Consider the following 24,569-nt stretch of genomic DNA (forward strand, 5'->3'; position numbering starts at 1 on the left):
ATGAAGACGTCGTCGCTCCTGTCCGCCGTCTCGGCGATGTTGGCTCTTGCAAACGCGCAAACGACCGCGACATCGACCTCCAGCGAAAAAGCCCTTCGAGTTACATCATCCGCTAGAGCTTTCTTCATCTATGACACCCATCCGACCGGGAGTCTCGAAGCATCTGTCGTTGCGTACGAGAGGTCAACGGCAACCTACCAAGTCGTGTGTCCGACAGCTGATGCGGCGTGCCAAAAGGAGGGCTACTGGCCGGCCAACGTCACCCACATCGAAGGCTCCAGTTGGGTCGGAAGCAACAAGGCCACGTCCGGCATCGTGAAATATTGGGACTGCCGCCTCGGCGGCGGCGGCGATGTGCTTTCGGATCAGTACGGACGGTGCCACGTATCAACGTCGACCCCATCACTCAGCACCGGGACTATGGACGAGGAGTTGCCCGTCAATACGTGCTTCGTGGAAGCACACTCTGTTGTTGTGGCCATTACTGCAGGGTTGGACAAGGTCGAGGCGGTTCACCGAATCCTCACGGAAACCGAGTATATTGGGGCTTGGGAAGCTACAGCTCTGATGTCTATTCTGAGTTCTCAATGGGCGACCGGAACGTGTTCTCCCTTCACAAGCCCTGCGCCTTATACCGGGTCTCTTATCACTGGGAGGTCAAGTTCGTCGTTGCCTGCGGAGACGGGGGCTGCAACTGGTACGGCAACTGGTACCGGAACGGGCACGGCGGCTGGTACGGCGGCTGGTACGACGACTGGTGCGGCGTCAGGTGCGGCGGCTGGCGTAGCTTCGAATCTGTTGCTGCTGCTCGGAGCGGCGTTTGTGGGGTGTGTTACTCTTTGGTGATCGGCAAGCCAAGTGATGGGATGAAAGCTACGATGAAGTACATAGACTGACTACCTTGGCATCCATGTAGCAGATCAAGACATGGCACCTTGGTGTTCAGTCATCATTGCCGTTGATCATATTACACACGGATACCACTGTGTGCCAAAGACCAATTTACCCCGCGATCCTGTTACAACATCCGAGAGATGTCGAGACTGTGCGCGCGATGCCGCAGCCGCATGTGAGCTTCGGCCCGGGAGGGATGAAGTTTCAGCCGGGCTTCTTGACAGCTTTCTGTCGTCGGGAGCGGCGCGCGAGATAGACTAGACAGTGACATGACAAGGCGAACCGCGAGAGACTGCGTTTTGTTACCCCGCCGGTTCGAACTTGGATACGAGTGCTTCGGGACGCCTACATGTGGACTGCACCCCGGGGGCAGGGATTAAGCTTTCTGGTTCCCTCTGGCCAGTTTCAAGACGGCTTGAAACCCGTGCCGTCAGTAGAGTTGTGCTGAACACGTATGCCCCCATCCGCGAATCTCAAATCATGTTGTGGCTGTTGATCGGCCCCCGGTGGTTTGGGTTCGAATGCGAGTGCTTTTGAGGCTTGTCTGGCATGCCTCGCAAGTTGGCCAAAGGTTGAAGGTTGTGTCAAAGGTAATTGTCTTGTCTGTGTTGAGATGGAATGTAAAGGCAAGATTGATCGCTTTGTTGATGTTGGTTACAGAGTCTCGGTTTCGTAAACGGCGTACCTTATTGGAGTTGTCGTCTCAACAACTTAAGTTGGGTCCTAAGGTAACATAAGGAAGGAACACAACTATTAGTGCGTCGTTCCTGCAGATACTTCAACTCAAACCTCGGTTGCAACTGACAAAAGCAACCAAGGTTCAGCTCGGAATTGAGGCAAGCCGCACGCTGCACGCTGCACGCTGCACGCTGCAAGAAGGCAAGAAGGAAGAGTGAGGTAGCATGCCGGGTGGGCCTTAATTGCTTACCTAAAGCCAGCAATTGCCTGCGACTGGAGGTCGTGGGGATTCAGGGTCGGGAAACAGCTCCGGGGTCCTAGTTTCATGCATGTCATAGCTATCCGTACGGAGCATTGCTGTGAAGATCTTGTCTGTCTCTATCCGTAGGTACGTGTACGAAGTGAATACATGGTTACATACCGAGTCTTGCGAGTCTGGAGAATACGTTGCTGGCATATACTTTGTTTTTAATATCGATCGAATTGAACCGAGGATGGATGGACACAGGAATAGTGACATCTGATGCACACTTGAAAGCGCTAGCAGCCTTCTTCTGGACATTGCAGACCTGTTCCCGTGTTCCATGGACCATGGCTAAGCCCCCATGATCTCCATCGGAGCATAGACAGCCCCCAGAATCTTGAGCCTGTGAGAAAAGGCAGGTAAGGAAGGTTCTTCGAGGAAGCATACAGTTGATGCAATTCCAGAAGAAAAGACTTCTGCTCTCTCACTTCCATTATTAAGGTATTTTCACGCTCTCTCTTTCGGCCACACGTCCCGGGTGGTGGCGCCTGCCAGATCCTGGGCGGCCATTTCTTATTGGCATATTTTCTTTCCCGTCCCTTCCCTCCAGCACCACAGCTCCCAGTCAGTCACCTTCAGCTTCCCTTCTCACTTTCTCGACATTCCTCTCACGCCTCGCTGTCTCTCTTCGCCTGGCCTGATGTTGCCCTTCTTTTTTTGCTTTTCTCGCCCCGAATTGCACTTTGTCCTTTGACTTGTGGCCACTCACAAGTCGCCTTTCCAATTTCACCTTCCAACAGGCTACGCCGCTTTCGAGGTCCCCAGTCTTTGTTTCGTGCCCCCCCCCCCCCCAGGAGCAACAATTCGTTGGGCGTCAGGTGCGCCGCAGCCCAGCGTGCGATGCGACAAGCTATGTTTCCTCGGCCACAGCTCGAATAATGCATTGCGTACCGTTCAACTTACCGTCGAACCGGCAATCAACAACACCTGACCCCTATCTTTCAGACTGCCAGCTTCTCCCATCTCCAACTTTTGCTCCATCCCGTCTCGGGACTTGTACTCCCTGACGCGCCTCTCCATAGGACGTACGACACCCATCACCCGCTACGCCTCTTCCACCTCTCTGGCGGGTTTGGGCTGTCTAATTCGTCCAGCCTGCTCGCCTCAGCCAACAACATATCTCTTCACCCCGACGCCGCGAACGACGACGACGTTACTCGATCCCGACTTTGGCAAAAGGAGCTCTCATCTAACCCCCAACCCCCCCCCAGCTCGGAGCTCTCCACCGATCTACGCTCGTTATCGCTCCCGTCTCCCCCTGAGCTACCTGCTTAGGCCCCGCCACATACCGCTTCGTCCTATCTTCCACAACCCCTCCCCGACCGTCCCAAGCTTTATCGCGACTACCCACAATGCCTACCTACCTCTGCCACGGCTTTCGTTGGGATCGTCGAAGCATCCGCGTCTTTGTCGTCGTCCAAAACATTGACGATGCCGCCCCCGAATGGATCATTGCGCCAAACTCGTCTCCCGCCATCCTCGAGTCCTTCTACTCTCTCTTCGACTTCCTCCCCGAGCCCATACCCGACGAAACCGAGGCCCAACGTGACAAGAAGAAGCGGAACAAGTCCAAGGCATCCAAAGCCGCCGCACTGCGCAACGAATACGATGTCCCAGCCTCGACCGTGCCGCCAGAGGAGGATGACGTCTTGCAAAACGATTGGAGTGCTGTCAAGCTGCTCGAGGAATATGACCCGACTGACCTGAGCTACGTCAGCCGCCCCTACGCATACGTTGCCGACCACGTAGTACGCATTGATTTAAGCAACTCAATAACGGAGGAGATTATGCGGTACGAAGAACGATTGAGCGAGACCAAGGCGATGGCTAGCGCCCCTAGCGATGAATTCTACAAGGCCAAGAAGAGCTCGTCAGGGAAGAAGGCTGGCTGGTTCGAGAAGCTGAGAGATCAGCTTCAACGAGGAGAGGATATTCGCTGGTACATTGTGGTATGCGGCGACGAGGTGCGCGATTTCCCCGAAGACATGGGTGCGGCAAGGGCGGAACAAGAGGAGTTGGAAAGGGAGGCTGAAAACGCGACACCCCGGCCCCGCGATCGCAGTGCAGGCCCTTCAACGTCGAGAGGAGGGGCATCACCCCGTGAGTACATGTCGAGTGTACCAGCGAGTCAGTTCGCAACAGCCATGTCGCCGCAACAGCTCTCACCAAAGGAGGCGGGTCTGCCTTACGGCACACTTCCCCAACATCCCAACATGCTTGGCAATTGGACGGAAAAGGAGACGCCAACACTACAAAACAAACCTTCAATGGACTTTAGGCCAAAGACACCCAAGGGCGGCGGCTTCAGAAGATTATTTGGGAAGAAGGGCGATGATCCATAGAGAGGCGGCTTCAGAAGAATATTCGGGAAGAATGGGCGATGATCCATGTCATTTATTAGACGCTCAATGGAGAGCGTCCTCGAGGCAGCTCTCCACGACCTGAAGCTGTATTTGTACCAATGTACCGTGTGCTGTCTGGGTATGACACGCCACGGCATCCTCCGTTTTAAGCGAATCGGCCGCACGCCCACGCGGCAATGTAGTAGACACGGTTTCAAAGCGAAGGCGTCTGCTTGTATAATTGAATACTTTATCGAAAACAGACAAGGAGAGGAAGAAGAGAGGAAAGGAGATTATCACAGTCTTCACCTTTTCCCCCCGTTTGCTTCAATATCTTGCCGCACATCGTCCCATCACCTGCAACCCGCAATCCGCTAAACCCAGCCGCAGTGACACCTTGGAGGATCCCCAGCTTTCCCTTCCACTAATAGCTGGAGTAGAGCAGGGGTCAGCTTGCTAAGGTACGTCACTGGTCGTGGGACCTCTCTCGAGCATCCTTTCACCGTTCCACATATTTTAGCAGCAACGCGCCCAGCTCGCTCCTCCAAGACACCAATCTCAAGCTAGCTCCGTCGGCAACGCCCACCTTCAATGCGGCGGAACGAACACCTGCGTTCATTGCGGACCACGGCCTGCGAGCCAAGCATTCGTACATTATCCAATTCCATGACTTGAATATTCTTATTCTGCAGAGCGTACCCCTTGGTGATCGTGCGTCCTCGACTCTTACGGGACGCATGACGCTACTCCTCCTGTCATAATGGCTGAATCTTCGAGGCTTCACACACCTAGCCGTTCAAATCGCACCGGCGAAGCGTCACCGTCTTTTGCGCAGACCACGGCCGAGTTCAGCCTCGACAGCGATCTCGATCTCGACCCGGACGACGACGACGACGAGGATGCCGAGGACTTGCGTTTGCACGAGGCACAGCTTGGCGGCGGCCAGGCCTACGAGCTCAAGAGCTTGAGGGCATCGCCTGCAAAGGATACTGATGACGGATGGGGCGATGAAGCGCCGTCGCTACGGAGAAGAGCGAGCACCAGCACCGTCGCGAGCTTCCAGCTTTACACCCCTGACGAGGAGAGGTGTGTTGTTCGCAAGCACGACCGAAAGCTGGTGGTCTTTGTAGCGCTGCTATTTATGCTGAGTTTCTTGGATCGATCCAGTATGGCATATCTTGAAACAGCCAGCAGCCATGTGATATTGCAACTTACTGACGAGCTCTCCTCTGTAGACATTGGCAATGCGCGCATAGCCGGTATGGACGAGGATCTGCAGACGAATCCTCCGTGGGACGGTTGGTATGAGTGGACTTTGACGGCCTTTTACATCTCGTATATCTTCTTTGAGTGGATGTCACTGCTGTGGAAGCTCATCCCTGCGCATATCTACGTCTCCATGATTGTCCTCTCGTGGGGACTGACTGCTTCGCTACAGTCCGTCTCCGTCTCGTATCCTACACTCATCTTCCTTCGGGTGTTGCTGGGCATTGGGGAGGCCGGCTTCACAGGTATACCGTTCTACCTATCCTTCTTTTTCAAGCGAGAGGAACTGGCATTTCGTACCGCTATTTTTATCTCTGGTCAGTATCATGTCACTTCAGACGACGGTTCCAACCGACTGATTGTGAGCAGCCGCACCGTTAGCAACTACATTCGCGTCGTCCTTGGCTTGGCTCATCACCAACTATGCAGAGTCTGGCCCCATAGCCCCTTGGCGTCTCTTGTTCCTCGTCGAGGGTTTCCCATCAGTTCTCGCCGCCGTGGCAGCATGGCACATCATTCCTGATAGCCCGGACACGGCCCGCTATCTCACTGCGCGGGAGCAAAAGGTGGCCCGCCTTCGACTTGGACGCGAGAAGCCGAATCAGAAGAAACATGGGGCCAAGAGCTCTAGCAATCTCAACATTCGTGAAGTGTTTGCTGTCTTGTGCGATCCCATGGCGTTGCTCACCGCGGCCATGTTCTTCCTCACCAACATGGCGTATTCCTCTCTACCCGTATTCCTGCCCAAGATCCTCACCGAGATGGGCCACTCTCGCCTCGCATCGCAAGGGCTTAGCGCGCCTCCGTACTTTCTGGCCTTTCTCGCCGTACTCTTGACGGCACGTCTATCGGATCGCGCGCAAACCCGGTCCATTCCCATCGTACTACACGCCCTCGCGTCAGCTGGCGGATACGCCGCGCTCGCACTAGCAAAACCCATCGGTCTCTCGCCGCTGATGCGGTATCTCGCAGTGTACCCGGCAGCCATTGGCTTCTTCAACGTCGTGACGCTCACCGTGGCATGGAGCATCAACAACCAGGCGTCCGAGAGCAGGCAGGGCGGGGGTTTCGCCCTGATGCAGATTATCGGGCAATGCGGTCCGCTTGTGGGGACGAGGTTATACCCAGATCGAGACGCGCCTTTCTACGCGCCTGGGATGCAAGCCTGCGCGGGCGCGATGCTCGCCGTGGCTGTCTTGGCGTTGTTTCTAAGGTTCTACCTATCGTACTTGAATCGCAAGACTGACGCCGCTTGCGCCGTCGGTGGCGAGGCCGAGGAGGAGGAGGGCTTGGTGGGATCTGGGGGCCGTAAAAGTACGGCTGGCGAAGGGTTTCGATATATGCTTTAGCGACCTTGAAGAAACATCTTCAAGAAGTGTTCGTTGTTCGTCTGTGAAGGTTACCTTGTGCTATGCGTATCGGGGGGGGGGGGGCATTGTGAATGCAAGCAGGTAGTTGCAGATATCAAGGCATGGGATGAACCTGCCAGCGCCGACCAGCTCCTCCATAAGAAACTTTCTACGACAAAATGTTGCCTGACAGAAGATCCAAGGTCAAAAACGCCAATGAGGAACCCTCGAGTTGGTTATCGCTCGTCCCATGTTTCTGCTCAATAACTTTGTAACGTACCAACCAGAGCCAAGGAGAGTTGACTACCTTGCCAGTACTTGGATACCTATGGTGACATGCCGCGGGCCAGCGCACGGACCCGATCTGATAAAGAAACGACCTCGGCTCTTTCCCCAACTCAATTGAAGCTCTTAGCTCAGAGAACATCCACAGCTCATCATCAACCGGGTCCATCAACGCTTATCATCGAAGTCCGAAGTCGCTCATTTCAACAAGACGTCCGTATAGAGACTAGGACGCTCACCAGACTACCTCACATACACGCAGCAAACTCTAAAGATATAGAAAGGGCCATCAAGTCTAAACCGCAAAAGAAGGAAAAAGGAGAAGGGCAACAATGAAGTCAGCAAACCCAGACGTCCAGCACTTCCTGGCCATCCCCTGGTGCGCGGCACACCTCAACGAACCAGACACGGTCCGCGACACGGTGCCCTCGCGGTTTCCCAAGCAAAACACAGAGGACCAGCTCTTTTCCACGACGCTCAACACGGCGGATACGATTGCCGCGTTTCTGACATTTTACAAGCGGCCGTCGTCGTCGCCGTCGTCAGCATCATCATCAGTTCCCACATCCCCAAGCACCATCCCAACCACACCCAACGACGCCAGCAACAACGCAGCAGACCCCAGCCCAACCCTCATCCGCCAACTCAAAGCCCTGCTCACCCTCCGCAGCGGCATAAACGGGTACCCCTCCGTCTCGCACGGCGGCATCGTCGCCACGATCCTGGACGAGACGATTGGGCTTGTGTTTTCCGTGAACAAGAGTAACGGGCTGATCCCGGACGCGGCGTACATGACGGCGTATCTGAATGTGACGTACGTCAAGCCTGTGAGGACGCCGCAGACGGTGCTGTGCGTTGTGGAGGTTACGAGGGTTGTGGGGAGGAAGTGGTGGATTGATGCGAGGATTGAGGATGAGGGGGGGGAGGTGTTGGCGAGGGCGGAGAGTTTGTATGTTAGGTTGGTTGAGAAGTTGTGAAGGGGGGGGGGGGTGGGGGTTGTTATATGAAGTTTGATTTTGGGAGGGGGTGCTGTTTGCTTTTTGGCGAGGTCGTTGTGGTTGGGATAGATGGGGCGTGTATGCTGCCTCGATGGAAGTGCGTAGATGATTATACACACCGCGGAGTGTATGAAGCCTTGCCTCGGCTGCACAGAAGAGCTCGATAGATTAGAAGCACAGAATAAACTTTTAACATGGTTAAAGGCCCTTCCGTTTCTGTGGCAAAAAGATAGATCGCGTACTTTGACCGACAAGAAAGCGATATCATCTCAAATCCGCTCTCTCGGCTACTTCATCTCCGAAATACAAGATCGTCAGACGGAGGATGAGAGTAGTATCTTCACATCCTGTGGCCGCAGGAAACTCTGCGCTGTTCTGGCTGTGACCGACTTAAATGGCGGGATGAACTAAGAAAGGAGTGCGAGCAATTTGACCATGCTGTCAGGCTGTAGTGACTGAACTGTGTGCCACTGCGAGCGAGATGTCGATGCCTAGGTAGCCTCTGTTTACCTGTCCAGGTCATGTATATCTAACGGGAATCGACTACTGTCCTGGAGGCCATGCGGTTTCAAATCTCAAAGTCGTTGGCTAGTATTCGTTGAAATGTATTCGCAGTCATCCCATATATACCCCCTCAGCTCCATTCCCGTCACCAGCCAGCAGGCGCCCGTCTAGGTCGACGGGTCAGGTCAAACTGGCTGGATGGTGGAGTGGTTACTGGTCAATAATTACATTCGCCAACCAGCCTACTCGACGACAGGCTTAGCGCATACGAGTATCACGAGTTCGAGTCCCGGAATGAGCACCAAGAGATGTATGTAGCCACACCGGTGGCGAACCCTTTTTTTTTCTTTTTTTTTTCTCCCTCTCTATATTTGATAGATATGCCCTTTGGTGTATTATATCACTAGGTTCTATCTAGGAGGGAAATTCTTTCTTACCCCGATGCATCAACGCTATCCCGATTTGAACTACCATCTCATCCTCGAACACTTGAAGAAATCCCTTCCTACGGGTAGAGTCGGGGTTGGAGAAACTTCCTCGTCACGGTGCATATTTGGCTTTTCTGCCTTACTTTGAAGAGCAAAGAGCATTCCTATCTTATGAGCAAAGCTTTGTGCAGCAATTCGTCTTATTTTCGAGCGCGAACATCAACTTGGTGGATGAGGTGCCGGATGACATTGCCTCTAAGAGGTCGTCCGCCACCAAGAGGAGAGGCCCAAAGGAAGGTTCTTCACATCACTTGAAAGCTGAAGATTAGATCATGAAACAGCCCAAGTAAAAAAGTAGTTTCTGATTTCAAGATGAAGTGCTTTCTTCTCGCAGATAGAATTCATCAACGTTTACCATACCGTCCCGTAAGGTAATGTGAGGTCCGATAATCAGGAGCCGGGGCAAGGTCGACGGTCCACAACGTCCGAAACGGACCGCCCTCCCACTGGGGTCGGCGCAAAATTCACGCTAAACCGCTTTCGTTCCCACCTTTCTCGAACCTCTCATCGCAGGATCCACCTAAAATTTCATCCTGGCTCAATCGCTTCATCCATCGACCACATCAAAACCTCTCTCTCACTCTCATACAGAGAGACCTTACACACATAAAAGTGTGACAAAACGTATCGCATCTGCCCAAGAAAGGCGCAAACAGGGAGCCCAATTCTGTACGAATCTCATCATACAAGGGAAGGACACCGCGCCTCACTCATTTCCAAACAGGCTTGACCGACTCGCCTCACACACTCCAGTCTCTCACTCATCCTCATCCTCATCCTCATCCTCACCATCACCCACCATGGCTCCTAAACGCGCCGCCGAAGGCACGGCCTCAAAAGACCACCAGGTCAAGAAGCGCAAGGGCTTCGGACCAAACACCCTCCCCGAGGGTCCATGGCGTAGAAAGGGTAAGGAAATATCACAACCTCACTCAAATGATCACGATCCACTAACCTCACCTCCACCCTTCACAGTCGAAAAGAAGAAGATCGAGCTCATCCACAAGGCCAAGATCAAGAAAGCCTACGCAAAGATCAAGGAGCGTGAACTCGCCTCCCAGGCCTCGTCCTCGTCCTCAAACGCACAGCAACCCGCCACCGCCAATGTCACCGCCGCGCTGGCACAGAAGGACGTCTCAAGCGAAGATGAGCTCGACTCCCTCCAGGACCCCTCCAGCAAGACGGGCTCTCCTGCGCCGACTTCAGCATCAGCAGCAGCTGCTGCTGCTGCATTATCAGCAGTGGTAGTAGACACACCCACAGACGCCACATCCTCATCCTCATCAACACCAACACCGCCAACGACAACAACCACAACCCCTAACCCCTCAAAAGAAAAAGCAAACCCCTCCCGCGCAGAAACGCTCGACAACAACGACGACAAACAACCCAACCCAAACACAATCGCCATCAAACGCAACGCCTCGGCAGAAGACACAACCTCTGCCCCAGACACCACCACCGCCGGAGGCGGAGACCGCTACCAACCCGGCCAACAACAACGCAAACCCCGCACCAACAAACCAAACTACTACGAAAAACAACTCGCCCAAGCCTCGCAAAAAAAGCAAGAGGCAGAGGCCCGCCACGCCGAGATCCAGCGCCGCCGCGAGGAGCGCGAGCGCAAGACGGCCGACCGCGAGCGGTACCGCCGGGCCATGGCCAAGGCGCGCAAGGGCACCGAGAATGGCGGGCAGCGCAGGCTGGGCAGGGAGAGCGCGCTGTTGTTGGAGAAGGTGAGGCGTATGGTTGGGGATTCAAAGTAGAGTGCAAGTTTGAGTGTGAGTTGAGCGGGCAGCAAGTGACCGAGTGAGTGGTGCAAAACGGGAGGAAAAGGGGCCGAAGATGGAAAATTGAGCGGCAAGTCTGTTGAGTCTGCCCTCATCCCTCTGAGAGTCTGCACAGCTTGATACCACATTGTACATATCACATTATTAGGGCACAATAGTTGATAAAAGTTTCAGATTAGCTTTGTTCAGATACAAAGGATAGGCTGCGCCCATCCACGAGATATTTGCAGCGTCACTAAAACTTGGAGAATTCCACCTCGCCCGCAATGACTCCATGCGCAAGTACCATGCTCTTCAGCGTCGTGCTCGATCATCATCCTGTCACGTATGACTCGTCCTCCTTCTAACCAACTGCATAACCTCGTCACAAGACTGAGCTGACCTCGACATTTGAAATTGGACGAGGTGGAACGGCGCTCTCGCAGCGAAAGTGAATAAGTCCCATCAGCCCTGATTCCTAAACCCGCCTTCGAGAACCAAAGAAAACTCCTTTCGTGCCCTGAAGCAAGAAATGTGGATATCATTAAAGTTTCCTGGCGCGGAAAAGACTCCCAAATTGCTGCAGTCATGACGGCGTCCGAACAATTCAAATCCAAATGTGAGGTAGTAATAAAAGCCGTCAGGCCTGGGGTAAGTATCTCCGGGCCAGATTCATTGAATAGAAGGGGGTCGAGGGCGTCAAGTCGTGGGTGCGTTGATATGTACATGGGATTTCCAACATCATATTTGTCCATCCAAGCCAGTCTTTCAGTCGGTAAAGATGGTGTGGCTATTCTCGACAACGAATTGCACAGCCAGGTTCTTGGCGTGCATGTCTGTCATCTCGCGTTCCAGGCTCGTGTCTCGCATGATAGTGGGCGCAAATACGACCGCCAGGTTCTTGGGAGACATCTGTGTTGTCGGTTAGCTTTATTGCAAAATCGCACTACTGAATTGAGAAGCTTACCAAATTCTCGGGCTCCCGCTGGGCAACCCGCGCAAGATGGAACATCAAGAATTCGAGGCAGTCGCGGTGTCGCTGGGGCATCGTGCTGAACACCTTGCGAAGATGGTCACAGCGTTCGGTCTGGTCTGCGATGGCTACCAGGCACTGTTAGCTCATTACACCGAACAGTGTGCGAGGCATCAACTTACCATTCGACTCAAGAACTCTGTCGTACACATCGTACGTCAACAACGGCATCGGCAACTTTCTGAAGTACTGCTTCAGCACGCTCGTCACCGCGGTGATGTCCAGGCCAGGGTCTGAGATGTCGTAGTCCTCGCTCTTGTCGAATCCTTCTTGAATGACCTTCACCAGGGAGTTGCCGCCCGTCTTTCGGTAGATGCCTTCAATATCCATACCGCGAAGCTCAACCTCTTCGATGCAACGAGTCACCACGCTGGGGATGGTGCGCCTTTCGTAGTCAGCTCTTTCAGTTAGATCTGAGCCGAACAAGGTGGTAGGCGCCTCCGCGATCGTGGGTGTCGACACGTTAGTCGTAGACATGGACTTCTGGTTGTTCTTGTTCTTGAAGAAGCCAAATCCTTGTTGTTGCTGCGCACCCTTCTGCAGCGTGGCAGGGCCAGGAGCCTGGGTACTGGGTGCTTCCACTTGAGAAACAGTCATATTGTACGGCAGGCCGATGCTGTCCCCTGTCAGGCCCTGATGGGGGCCGCGCTCTCGCTCCTGCTGGAACGCCACGACAGCACGGTTGACACCCTTGGCTACACTTCCTGCGAGGCCCTTGGACCCCTTCTTCCAGTTGAACTTCTTCACCTGTCCCTTCCTGATATCAACCACTGTCGGTCGAGCTTCGACAACTGGCTCATCCGTCTCATGAACGAGAGTCGTGGTCATGCTCGCCGAGTCGGTGAGGTTGAGGTTGGATGAAGAGAAGACCTTGCTCTGGCTGTAAATGCCAAGGCCGTTGGGGGACTTGAGTTCGCCTCCAATCTGAGACTTGAACCGTTCTTGGATTTGGTGGGTCAGGTCGTTGTTCATGTCCGCGAGCTGGGCATTCTTGGAAGAAAGCTGCTCAAACTCCAAGAGGGCGCGGTCCCTGTCGGCCATTGCTTGGTTCTTCTCGTCGACCAGCTCGTCGCGCTCCTCGTGGAGTTGCTCAATAGCTGCGCTCATTGCCTGCTTGACTTTGTCAAGCTTCTGCACAAACTCCTTGATTGCGGAATCCTCCAGGTCGCGGGGGTCGACAGGTGTCTTAGTCTCCTTTGCGCGTTCGACGTATCCGGCGAGAACTTCGAGCTGACGAATCATAATCTCAGTCTGAGTATCCAACACCGAGACTGTTTTGCGCTTTTCGATGAGTGTCTTGTTAAGACGCTTCAAGTCCTTCTCCGTGGTGAACTGTCTCTCCAACTCAGCCACACGATTCTCAGAGTTGCGCAATTGCCTCTTGAGGAAAGCCGGATCGTCGCTCGAGTGGAGGGAAATAGGGCTGCTGATCTCATGCCCGTTGGGGTCCTCGGCGATAGGGGTCTTGGGCCAGCGAGGAGAAGCGGTACCACGGGTGGTCTCGCTGATACTCCTCGTGTGACCTGTGACTCTATGAGGATGTTGAGACTGAGAATGACCACCTTCGGTACTGTTGGTGCGTCCGTGGCGGACAGCATTTGATACACGACGAAGGATGGACGAAGAATCTGCATCGGTGCCGAGTATCCTCGCCATGTCCTCGTCCATACTGAAATCGCCACCTGCGCTCCATCTAGGCAGCTTAGGGGAGACCTTTCCTTCCTCGTTGACGTTTGCCTGATCCTTTGCGGGAGGATTGGGACTGTTGGCAGGTTTGCCGGGCGGTTGCGGGGGTGCTCGAGGCTGCATGTAAGTATCGCTGAGCTTGTGCTCAGTCATATTCGGTCGCCCGGCTGCGAGGCCCGATGAGCTTGTCTCATCATGTGTGTTGGATCGACCTAAAGGTTTGCCGTTTGCTGTGGGAGAGTGAAAAAAAGGTTAGGTCGGTGCGCCTTGCATGATGGTAAAACACGAGTGCGATATTCACTTACAGTTGCGCGAGGGAAGCTCTTTACGAGCAATGGATTTGCCTGCAGTTGTGTCTGTTCGCGAGGAAGAGATGGAGTCCATCGAAGGACGCACCTCACCCTCATCGCGTTGTCTCGAATCTTGAGACGATCGGGCCATGCGGGGAGGTGAATCAGACGAAGGCAGGTTAGGGAACGGCTCCTTGTCTTTACGCAGAACACCTTCACTGCTCTTGGCGCTGCCGCTCTCTGGGGTCAAGGCGGCCGAGTGAGAAGCACTTCTCGGGCTAATGAGTTTCTTGCTCTTGGGCGCATCTTGCAACTTAAACTCGTCAATCGACGGCGAAAGCTTGCCGGTTGTAACCTTCTGCGACTTTTCGTCATTAATGACCGATGATCGCCCGTCATGCCTCGACGATTTTGAAGTCTTGCGCAGCGGCAACTTGACGGGACCGGACTCGTAATCGGACGACGGCTGCCGACCCTTCTCTTGGAAAGCAATATGGGGTGTTGATGATTGGGATTCGCCCTTTCTATCAGTGCTGGCCCGGGGCACACTGAAGTAGTCCTTATCCTTCTTGGATATGCCAGACACATTCTCCGATGTCGACCGCGGGGTGGAATTCGATGCCGGGTTATTATCCAGCGCAACCGGAATGAAGAAGCCGTCGTCACCACCATTGGCATCGCCGTTGTTGTTATTTGGGGCATACATGGTCGAATTGCGGTTATTGCGGTAGTTTGCAGCAGGAAGACCCAAGCCGCTCTCCCTGGTGGGCTCCGAGACACGCTCAGGAGAACGCGAAGGCCGGGTGCTATTTTTCGACGAAGAATCATTTCTGCCGTATGCCGGTCGCGGTCTTGGGGATAGCTCGGTCGGAGTCTCCTTGTCGGAGTCGGGGTCGACTTTGGTATCGTGGAAGGCGTTTGGAGGAATGGCATTGGGTGGCAAGGCGGGCAATGATTTGTCTGTAATCATGGGAGAGCCATCCTTCTCCTTCGACTTGGCCTGGGCTGCCGCTTTTGATTTTTTCCTCCGTCTTGCCATGAGCGACTCATGACAGCTCATGCAGAAGATGCCTTGTGAGGTTCGAGCATATCGCAGGTTCTCAATCTTCCGCTTGCAGTTGCGACACCTAAAGCACGTTGCGCAGAAGGCCTGATCTCCAGTGAGGATGGCGAGGTCTTCGATCTTGTTGTTACAAGCACTGCAGCTATATGTACAGTTGTTGCAGATGAGCGAGCCGTCGCCCAGGAGTAGCAGGTTCGCATCGGAATCGAGGAGGGTGCCGCAAGTATTGCAGCGGAAGCAGTTGAGATGCCATCGGTTGCCAGCTGATTTAGGAGGAGACTGATTAGCTTGGTTGAACTTGGAGACTGCAGACGGCGCCATGGCCACGGAGGACATCATGGCCATAGGGTGAAGCCAAGTGATGCTGCTCAGAGCATATTACAGAAACAGAAGAGAATAGGGCAAGGAAGAGATGAGAAGAGAAGCAATTGTGAGGGACATACCAAGTTCGAACGCTTTGCCCTCTTCTAGGATCTAGTCGGGTAGGGTACCGCCGTCAGTACGTGCTTGCAGAATAGTCAGAAGTAACGGGGGTGGGCCATCGTACCTCGCCGCAGCCTTTGCAAGGGAAGACGTCGTCGTTGTCCATGGGACTCTCCAAATAATCCTCCACGACGGCAGTCATGACGGGCAGAAGGTCCTTTTTTCGTAGGACGTCGTCACGACAATTATCTGGCAAGCAGGAGGAAGTGGACTTTGTCGCCGGTCATGAAAGCAAGTCGTCAGCAAAACGATCGATAGGCGAAGGATCGACTGTGAAGAGCTGTATCATGGACGACGAGAGATGAGGGTCGGTCGGCAGACTGTGCGGTTCGTGCCAGGAGCTCGACAGGAAAGGGCGTGTACGACGGGCAGCGTAGCTTGTAGTGAATGGCGCTTCGAAAGGGGGTGTGTGCTCAGAGGCGCGATAGCAGCGAAACCAGACGGGCGGGCGGGAAGTGAATTTCGAGGTGGTGAAGGTAGCGAGGGGCGTGGGCGGTGTCGTCGTGGTAGCGCTCGTTTGATTTCGTCTGGAGGGTCTTCGATGTAGTTCGCCAGCGAGAAGGTGAGAGATTGTACTCGAGAGCTCGCTCGGGGCCTCTGGGGGAGGCGAGAAAAAAATAAGGAAAGGCAAAAAAAAAAAAAAAGCGACACGGCGCCGGTGAACAAAATCAGGGTTAGGTGAGGTGAAGCAAGGTAATGAGGTTAAGTGGCAGAGGCCGTGATCTCTGGTCACAGTGGAAGCGAGAGCAAAGCTGAGCGCGGGCTTGTCGAATTGGGAATTGTGGTGACAAACTAGGCCCTCGAATGGTAGGTTGGATGAAGAGGTGCGACGACGACGTGGAGGACGAGCGAGACGATGGCAAGCCCTGGGCTTGGTCCGTGGTACCGGGCTAACAGCAACGGGATGATGAGGACCGAAGCTGGCGTGCCTGGGAAGGGTGGGTGGACGGGTTCAGGGGGCTGTCCAGGCCCTTAGAGAGGTACAAGAGAGTCAGATGGGGACTTGGGGGGAGAGCTGGACGGTCTCTAATGAAGGAAGGTGCTTGCTACGCGCGGACCTTGCCTTAAGGCAGTGACGGGTCGTGTACTTCGTACAAAGTATCCGTAAGGTAGGTAATGTGGAAGGTAAGGTAGATTGCTAGCGTGTACGAGAAAAGCGAGGGGTGGAACTTGGAAGATTGTGTACCTTTATCCGTAAGGTACCTAAGGAGTAGAAGTAGTAGGTAGTAGGTAGGTAAGTGGCAGCGGGTGTGTATACGGAGACGGAGTACGGGACGATCAAATGAGGGAGAGAACGCGAGAGAAAGAGAGGAGAGAAATGAAATGTGCCTTCGTCGGTACTCCCACACACACACATACAGAGAAAGAGAAGGGGAGAGAGAGACGGAGAGACGAAAAGATCACTGGTGGATGGCGGTGGCGCTCGTCGTGGAATTTGGGGGGGGGGGGGGGGGGGGACTCGAGGGAAGGACTCTGGGTTTGTCTGGATGGAACGGGAGACTTGATAGACTGCAGTGGAGGTGGAATCGGGATTGGAACTGGACGAGAAACGGGGCTGGACGGACGGGAGGTGGAACGGGATGATGGGACACACCAACGCTGGCAGATGTGATGGTGCGGTGCTGTGGCACGGAGGGGGGGGAAAGGATGTCAGGATGAGGAGGAACAGGGCGGCAGTGATCGGTACCTTGGAGCGAGGTACTTCCCCTGGTTCCCATTTTCTTCCATTGCACCTCCGAAGTACCTTAGGTACCTACTCGTAGCTTGCCCCCTCCCCAGGCAGGGCAAGCAGCGGGGTGCACCGGTGACTGGAGTTCAACTGTCAACACTTTTTTTCATTTTTTCATACGGCAAGACACAGTTATTAACTTTGTTCTCCAAACCGAACAAATCATCCAGTTTAATCAAGACGATTCTAGTGAGGAGGTTGAACGTGAGATGAGGAGACCCAGTCACTACTCCTCTGCTGAATCATACACCTGTCTGTCAATATCAACCTGTGTATAATGTATGCATCGTATCATGCAGGCATCTCAGGGCAGACAATGTCACACGTGCCTGAGCCAGGACTCCAGAGGCAGGCGTGGCAGGCACCTTTTCGCAGGCATAGGGGTGTTTGGGGATCTCTTTCTGTTGCAGTGCGTCCGTTATACGTAGAGCCACCACACTGAAGAAACCAAAAGAAGAAAGTTCAAGGGGTGAAGCAGAGAGACAGACACAGAGAGAAGAGTGGTCGTTGTTGGTTTTTGTTTTTTTGCTGTTGTCTCTCGAGCACACAATCTAGAAACCCCCAATCTGCAACTCTCCATTGTCATGCTCCTACAACTCCAAGCAATACTGGGACAGAAGAAGGAATACATGACACCTATCCGCGAGGTAAGCTATGTATAATGTAGGTACGGATATTTCGTACAGACACCACACAGCCGTGACAGCCCACTGTCAACGGGACGTGGACATGCGAAAAGAAGATGAACAAAGGGCCCCATCCCCCTTCTGTGGCTGCGTGGCACAAACAGTGGAACCCTTCATCACTCAAACCCCCTCCACGAGTCCACAGTCCACTCCATATAATCCTGTCTGCTGCTGGGGTCATCTCCCGGCGGCGGAGCAAGGGACTCAAAGTCTCATGGGAATAAGACGTGGGGTGGCTCTGGTTTCCGCCAGGAACACAAGCCTGCTGACTGGCCACTGGCCGCCCACTGGGGTTGGCCAGGGGCTTCGGTACCTTCTTGGTGCCATTGTGTTAGGTATTTTCCTGCCGATTCAGAGTGACAGAGTACTCCGTGCTCGATCCAGGGGATGGACGACGTGGTTAGTACGGATACCTATACTTCCAACATCCAAGTCGATGGACAGCAGTGCAACAAGAGACAGGCCGGGACATGCTGGGCAGGCAACTTGTGCATCAGGCTTCAGCACAAGTACCTCCGGAACCGTACACAGCCAAAGAATGTTGCTGACCAGCGGTGCTATGTAGGCCCGCTGAGCGTTGCATATATTTGATGAGAATCGCCGCCGCTCGTTCCATGGGCCCGATTTCGATTGCCCGCATCGAAATTGCAATTCGTATTGTCGACAACGTCGAATTTCCAGACTGATGAGGTGAAGTGAGGTGGGCCACGCGGTAATAAGCAAGGGACCTGAGGCGGTACGGTACGGAGTACATTCAACCAACGTCTCTGGTGACTTACACGCTCAGGCCCATTGAATAAGAACCGAAGCACAGGAGGCGACGGTGTTGTGCTAGGCGAAGCATGACAGCGACTACCATCGTATTACTGCGTACATTGATGATTGGAGGCCCAAAAGCAGCAACAAGCTAACAACTCGAGGCTCATCTTTTCCTGGACCACCAACGATCGCCGGGCATATGCAGCTATCCGGGCAAAGATGATTGTGGGCCTTGGGTGCGGTCGAAGGTAGCTGGTACGGAAGTTGATGAGTTGATCGTCTCATGCAAACAAATGATTGCCATGGTCCGTGGCTGTTCACACCGTCCGGCAGGCTGTGGGAGACCTTTGGAGCTAGGTAGATTGATCATTGAGCCAGGTTAGAGGGTAATGAAAGGGCCGTTGCACTTACACTGGATGAGGTTGTGGACTTGCTTTTCTTCTCTCTTCTTTTACTTTACGGGTTGCCTAGCGGAGATCTCAGATGGCAACCCATGCCTTACTGCGGCTAACCATGCGGATGACAATGTGTTTTTGTTGGTTGTCTTCCCAGAAGAGTAAGCCGCAGGAATTGAGACGGCGTAGCGCCGTAGGATGGGATGGGGATGATCATGGATGGGACTTCTCTGCAGAGCACCGCAGAAGAGCTGCAGCTCGTGACTCGAATTCATCATCTCGAGGAACTTTTATTTCCCTTGTATCTGTAACTCTCGCGCGCTGCATGCACGTAAAAAATGCGGTGTGCTGTACCTGAACGGCATCCGACGGGATGTCCCTATGCGCCGTTAGCTGCAGGTCCAGCTGAAGCACTCAAAGGTGACGCGAGAGTTTGAAGTGGACTTCTCCCCGAACCCAGTTGCCGACCTTTGGGCAGTCAAAATGCACTCGAAGGTGCGTGAGCAGAAGAGGCAAACCAAACGTGTGGTTGAAGAACCAACAAAGGCACGTTGTATCGCAGAGCACGTTTGTATCAACCGTATCAGAACATCGGACGGAGAACCGAAACAGCTGATAGACACACGACGGATAGAAACCAAGTCGTTTCTGCTTGGCCGTAGCTCGGGCTGTGGCTGTCACGTCCACGTCGTGTGTCGTGTGTCGTGTGTCGTGTGTCGTGTGTCGTGTGTCGTGAGTCGTGAGTCGTTCCAGCAAGGCGAGGCAAGTCTGGGGTTGACGTGAACCAGCGGGACGCCAGAAGCTTGAGGTATCCGTACGCGAAGGAAAGTCAACACAACGTTTGCTGAGACGTGTGCGTTGACCAGGCATCATTCAGCGAACCGGATTCCGCCTCGAATGTAATAATAACCGTCAGCTTACACAGCACAGTACCTAGACAGACAGAGGAACGAAGGAGCTGCTCGGCTGTTGGTCTGGCCCTTCTGATCAGCGGCCAAGCTCTGGCCCCCTTACAGCCCGCAGCATGTGGCTCAACATCAACCCTGCTGTGATGTTAGTGTAGCGCCAGGCTCGGAGCTAGAGTCACAAGAAGCATCAGCATCAGCAGAGGACGAGGATTGCGATGAACGCCGCGTTGGAAAGTTCAATTCGAACGAAGAAGAGCAGTGTTTCCGGCGGTGAAGAGGGTGCCTGGAATAGTCGGATTGGACGAAACGCCACCGTGGCATACTGTAGGGTTGAGTTGTTGTTAGTGGTCGTCAATCGAGCGTCTCACGGAGACTTTGTGATACTGGGGTACGGATAGTGCCCTGCCAAGTATTAGATGCGCCGGAGCTTTGTGGGAGAAAATCAATCTCCAAGGAAGGAGGTCATTTGGGCCCTTGGGGGTAGGTAGGATCGAGCCTGCAGGGACCAATCCAGTGACAGACTGCCATGGCAGGCCATGCCGCCATATGATTCCAGTTGGTGATGGCAGTGAAGGTGTACTCCGTAAGAGTTGGTAAGCAGTAAGGTACGATCCACGAATATGGAAGCAGGAGATGCCATACGGATAGGTAGCATGGGTAGGTACTTTGTACGGTACGTACCTGTCGTTGTCGTCGGGGTCGAGAGGGGTAAGCCCTTGATTCTGAGTACGTACCTCATCTAAATGAGAATTCAAGACGGGTGGATGACTGGACGTGGAAGGCGCAGGTGGGGATTCGGGGCTACTGTTTCAACTAAACGCCTCTCCACTGCAAACGCCACCAGGTCGATCCGGATCCCTCTCCTCTCGCTTCTCTTCAGCCTTTGGCCCTTTACAACCAAAAAAAAAGAGGGACGGTCTGAAGCCATCCGCGCATCTCTGCCGCTACTCATCCACGATCCATGCAGTCGATCCTCCGGGCCCCAAACGACTTACCAGTTTCTTGACTTTCTTCTCCAGTTTGCAATTTGCGAACACAACGGCGCGGCAAAAGACCGCACAATTGCCGTCAACATGGTCTCATCACATCCATTCGCAATCACAAATTACTTGAATGCCGCAGAATTATCAAATGAGCCGTGGATCCGGTGATTATCCGTGATATTCATGAAGAAACGTTCTTCAATGACGTTCTCAACAAAAGATACGCCTCTGGACCAGCAGAGCACAGATTGCCATCGGGTCGCCGGTGTCCATCAGCGGGCCGCAGGCCAACGACGTTAGCAAACAGTCCAGCACACTCTGTGAATAGCTCAGGTTTGCTGGCATTTGTTTGGTTCTGATCGTCGTGGCCAGCAAGATTTGACCCTGTACACTAGCAGTGCTCATAGCATGGCCTTCTCGCCCAAGATCTCGCCTGGTGTTTACTTTGGCTTCGTCAGCCAATCATCACATCTATTGCGCCCAAGGCCAGGACGACAATGTTTTTCACACCACGAAAACACATTTGGTTCAGCGTTTTCTCTACTTATCCAGGCTGGCTAGTTACGGATCAACTCTTGGCGACAAGCCGACGATGTGCTTCACCAGCTCCCCCGCCTTCGTTTCAAACACCATTTCCAAATCGCGCCAAGTTGTTACTCAGTTTGCCAGCCCGCATCTTGGTGTTACATGGTGCCGTCCTACATTTCCTTAATGCCCCCAGACAATCGCGATTGGGACAGGAATCGGCTCCGTTGGGTTTCAGGCCCTCAGTTTCGGTACCATTGCAGCAATAGACCTAGCTAATCTCATGGTCTTAGGCTGGGAGATGTTACACCGCTCTTCACGCAGCCTGCTGTTCGAATTTTCGTCATCGAAGTCCTGCAAAATTGCAAAGCATCCCAGTCACTCAAGATGTTCAACCTTATGGATACAGCTGTTCTTCGTTTTCCTTGACTCGTTTAGTATAGAATCAAACCCGGATTGCAACGTCAACGAAAATCACCGCTCTGGCCGCATTCTATCATGGGCGCAAAATCGGCATCCATGTGGAATAGGCAATCGAGCTAGCATTACCATCCCAGACCACTACTGAAGCTCGACGAGTTGACGACTACGGACAGGACTGCCAAAAAAACACATCATGGAACATCGTCTGAGCGAATTTCCCTCAGTCGCCCTACCAAGACTCTCTCACTCTCGACAGGGAGTCCACGTCAATGGAGACGCAGATGGGAACTCTCGGCACGCTCAATCAATTTGACAGCTCAGTTGCCAACGCCAACGCCAGCCTTCTCGTTGTCTCGATCTCGATTAAAACACCAGAAGTCACACGGCTCTCCATGGCTGCTACGGAAGCCGTCGGCATCCCTCTTGTTCTTCGATAGTTCATGACGAGCACCTTGCAACAATAGACCGTTGCAACTTGCAACTTGCAACAGAGACACTTTGGTCTAGAAGGTCAAAAGGTGGAATTACAATCTGAATCCACTGATGCGCTCGCTAAAGAACCCATGTCCGTTCTTCAACAGCCACGCAGCTTGGGCGTTTGGCCCCAATGCTACGCTGTCAACATCACCCAAATTGTTGATTGCAACGTTCTCATTTGAACTCTAGCCTCAGAGGAGCTCCCGTCAGCCCAACGCGATTCAACGGTAGCATCCAGTTCGCGAACATACCCACACAGCACGCTCCCAATCGTTCGATTGTACTCCGTATCCGTACATCGATGGCCAATCCAGCCCCTTCTTCCACGGTCGAAAGATACAGGCATCAGTCCCCGACTACAAGCTTTCCACACGGGACCCGCAAGCCCTCACGCCAACCGCTCAGATTCCTAGATTCCACGGACGGCGGGCGGGATGCCGCAGGGGACCGCGTAATCCTCGGCCGCTCCAGATGTGTTGTCCCTTGCGAAACTCGAGCATTCCCGGCGCTGGTCGTCCATGGCACATCCCCGGCCTTCCCAGTCGTCCGTCCACCTTTGGGCATTCAAATTGCCGATCACGCTGGTTCCCTTCCCTTCCTCCTTGGAGAAACTTTGGACGGTTTGCCCAAGGGCCAAACCCGCGTCGCATGATTGATGAATTCGACCAGCAGGACAACACATGGCGTTACGACGGGATAGCTCAAATAAGGAAACGTGTCAATCACCGACTCCAACCATTACCAGGGCCGTTCACTGCACGTCCATAGTGTCATTGGTGAACCGTCAGGTAATACCAACATGTTTCCAGGTCCTCGGGTTCGCCGCGTATATTCGGTTGGCCGACCAGATCTATACTACCCAGTAAGTCACCTTAGTTGAAGAACTGGTTCCGCTGCTGCGCAGTCCCGGAGAGCCGCGTCCAAAGATCAGCAACGGCCGTCTCTCATGCGGCCGGCCCTCCCAGCTCCCCAATCCCAACGCCGCCCACCCGCCCGGCAGCTCGTGGGATTATTCTCCGATGTTGCGTCCCCCGGGCCCTCCTTTCACAGCAGCCGGAGTCGCCGCACGTCATACGACTTTCCGACCTCGCCGCAGCTCGAATGCATTATTGCCTTTACGCACACAAGCACACAGAAGTGGCTGGGTGACAGCTTTACGATAGAACGTACGTGGGAAAAACACATCTTTTTCTATATTAAGACCATCGTCTCCAAAAAAGGGGGCTTGCCTCCTGGAACATCCCTCACGACCCAATATCCCCCACGATCCGGGGAAGCCCGCGAAGCCCCCGTCGCCAGCCATCATCCATGCGCCGGTCATCAATGCCGTCTCTGACAGTCTTCTGTCATCACTCTCCATTCGGCCCAAAAAATGGTGGCGGTCGCTCAGCTAAACCAAAAACCCATCAAACAGAGTTTCTCTGACAGGTCATTCCGCGTGCGCCGCGTGCCCGCGCCCCCCATCGTGGCCTGATGAGTGAATGCGTATAGGTAGTCTTAGTCAAAACCTAATGCAGGCATGCTCTTCTCTCTCCAAGCCAAGCCAAGCCCCCGTTCCGTCCCATGTTCGATTTCCAGATGAATCTAGTTCCAATAATCGCAGATGCCAGTAGGAAAAAACAGGGGGACTATCGGCCTGAGTATTTCTGTTTATGGTGCATCAACCCCAAGATCGGGACGCACGCCCTCGGCTTTGGGCACGTTGGCGCGTTCAGTCACCAGTGCAAGTCACCTCAGTGCTCTGTACCTAGGTAATCTGACCTTACCACACTTACCTGACCTGACCGAGTACCCTCCCCATCTGTTTCTGTCTTGACCGAAATGACAAAGTTTGACGCAGCCAGGTCTCACTCCCCTTCATCAAAATACCAGCTAGCCCCCCTCCCTCCCTACCTCCCTCCCTAAAGAACGAAGAAAACCTCGCGCCGGTCTCGGGCAATCCCCCCCTTCCAACCCGGCCCGAGGCGAAAGCCCCCGAGACTTGCGAGACTCGGGTTCAGCGCACGGCAGCATCAGGCATCAGGCTCGGCTGTGCGAAGTGAAGGTCGAGAACAGAGAGACCACATGACATGACGAGAGGAATGGATAGGGTGTTCATCAGAATAGAATAGAATGTTGGTACAGTACATAGCTTATGCCGAGAAGCTACAAAGAGGCCATACAAGAAAGGCTTCCAAGATGTAAAATACGCAGAACCCAAAAAAGAACCTCGCCGTTGCGTATAAGCTCGGCCCTCCGTATCCCTTTCCTTG

General features: G+C 53.9%; 9 protein-coding genes across 9 annotated transcripts; 6 read left to right on the forward strand and 3 right to left on the reverse strand.

Annotated features, from left to right (window-relative positions):
• On the forward strand, positions 1–846 carry BDP81DRAFT_395667 (uncharacterized protein; the record flags this gene model as incomplete). The annotated part of the gene is made up of 1 exon (XM_060588088.1): positions 1–846. The coding sequence occupies one exon, from the start codon at positions 1–3 to the stop codon at positions 844–846; it is 846 nt and encodes a 281-aa protein (XP_060443812.1).
• Positions 847–3,228: 2,382 nt separating this feature from the next.
• Positions 3,229–4,218, forward strand: BDP81DRAFT_395668 (uncharacterized protein; the record flags this gene model as incomplete). The annotated part of the gene is made up of 1 exon (XM_060588089.1): positions 3,229–4,218. The coding sequence occupies one exon, from the start codon at positions 3,229–3,231 to the stop codon at positions 4,216–4,218; it is 990 nt and encodes a 329-aa protein (XP_060443813.1).
• Positions 4,219–4,978: 760 nt separating this feature from the next.
• Positions 4,979–6,833, forward strand: BDP81DRAFT_462246 (major facilitator superfamily transporter; the record flags this gene model as incomplete). Its single annotated transcript, XM_060593876.1, has 3 exons — positions 4,979–5,384; positions 5,454–5,801; positions 5,854–6,833. The coding sequence occupies 3 exons, from the start codon at positions 4,979–4,981 to the stop codon at positions 6,831–6,833; spliced, it is 1,734 nt and encodes a 577-aa protein (XP_060443814.1).
• A 617-nt stretch (positions 6,834–7,450) lies between these two features.
• BDP81DRAFT_322497 (thioesterase superfamily protein) lies at positions 7,451–8,095 on the forward strand (the record flags this gene model as incomplete). Its single annotated transcript, XM_060584702.1, has 2 exons — positions 7,451–7,656; positions 7,744–8,095. The coding sequence occupies 2 exons, from the start codon at positions 7,451–7,453 to the stop codon at positions 8,093–8,095; spliced, it is 558 nt and encodes a 185-aa protein (XP_060443815.1).
• Positions 8,096–9,908: 1,813 nt separating this feature from the next.
• On the forward strand, positions 9,909–10,874 carry BDP81DRAFT_450949 (uncharacterized protein; the record flags this gene model as incomplete). The annotated part of the gene is made up of 2 exons (XM_060592588.1): positions 9,909–10,017; positions 10,084–10,874. 2 exons carry the CDS (start codon positions 9,909–9,911, stop codon positions 10,872–10,874), a joined length of 900 nt encoding a protein of 299 aa, XP_060443816.1.
• Positions 10,875–11,645: 771 nt separating this feature from the next.
• Positions 11,646–13,749, reverse strand: BDP81DRAFT_323435 (rho-type GTPase-activating protein; the record flags this gene model as incomplete). Its single annotated transcript, XM_060584797.1, has 3 exons — positions 11,646–11,789; positions 11,845–11,978; positions 12,033–13,749. The coding sequence occupies 3 exons, from the start codon at positions 13,747–13,749 to the stop codon at positions 11,646–11,648; spliced, it is 1,995 nt and encodes a 664-aa protein (XP_060443817.1).
• A 144-nt stretch (positions 13,750–13,893) lies between these two features.
• On the reverse strand, positions 13,894–15,574 carry BDP81DRAFT_323410 (uncharacterized protein; the record flags this gene model as incomplete). The annotated part of the gene is made up of 3 exons (XM_060584794.1): positions 13,894–15,212; positions 15,393–15,423; positions 15,497–15,574. 3 exons carry the CDS (start codon positions 15,572–15,574, stop codon positions 13,894–13,896), a joined length of 1,428 nt encoding a protein of 475 aa, XP_060443818.1.
• Positions 15,575–17,415: 1,841 nt separating this feature from the next.
• BDP81DRAFT_46889 (uncharacterized protein) lies at positions 17,416–18,555 on the forward strand. Its single transcript, XM_060594502.1, has one exon. It carries the CDS (start codon positions 17,816–17,818, stop codon positions 18,410–18,412), a length of 597 nt encoding a protein of 198 aa, XP_060443819.1. The 5' UTR covers positions 17,416–17,815; the 3' UTR covers positions 18,413–18,555.
• Positions 18,556–18,989: 434 nt separating this feature from the next.
• Positions 18,990–20,062, reverse strand: BDP81DRAFT_46887 (uncharacterized protein). The gene is made up of 3 exons (XM_060594500.1): positions 19,458–20,062; positions 19,216–19,380; positions 18,990–19,027 (listed from the first exon to the last, which is right to left on the reverse strand). The coding sequence occupies exons 1-2, from the start codon at positions 19,872–19,874 to the stop codon at positions 19,276–19,278; spliced, it is 522 nt and encodes a 173-aa protein (XP_060443820.1). The 5' UTR covers positions 19,875–20,062; the 3' UTR covers positions 18,990–19,027; positions 19,216–19,275.
• Positions 20,063–24,569: the final 4,507 nt, after the last annotated feature.

Source organism: Colletotrichum phormii (assembly GCF_030913505.1).
Source record: "Colletotrichum phormii strain CBS 102054 chromosome Unknown BDP81scaffold_13, whole genome shotgun sequence".
In the NCBI taxonomy this organism is placed as follows: Eukaryota; Fungi; Ascomycota; class Sordariomycetes; order Glomerellales; family Glomerellaceae; genus Colletotrichum; species Colletotrichum phormii.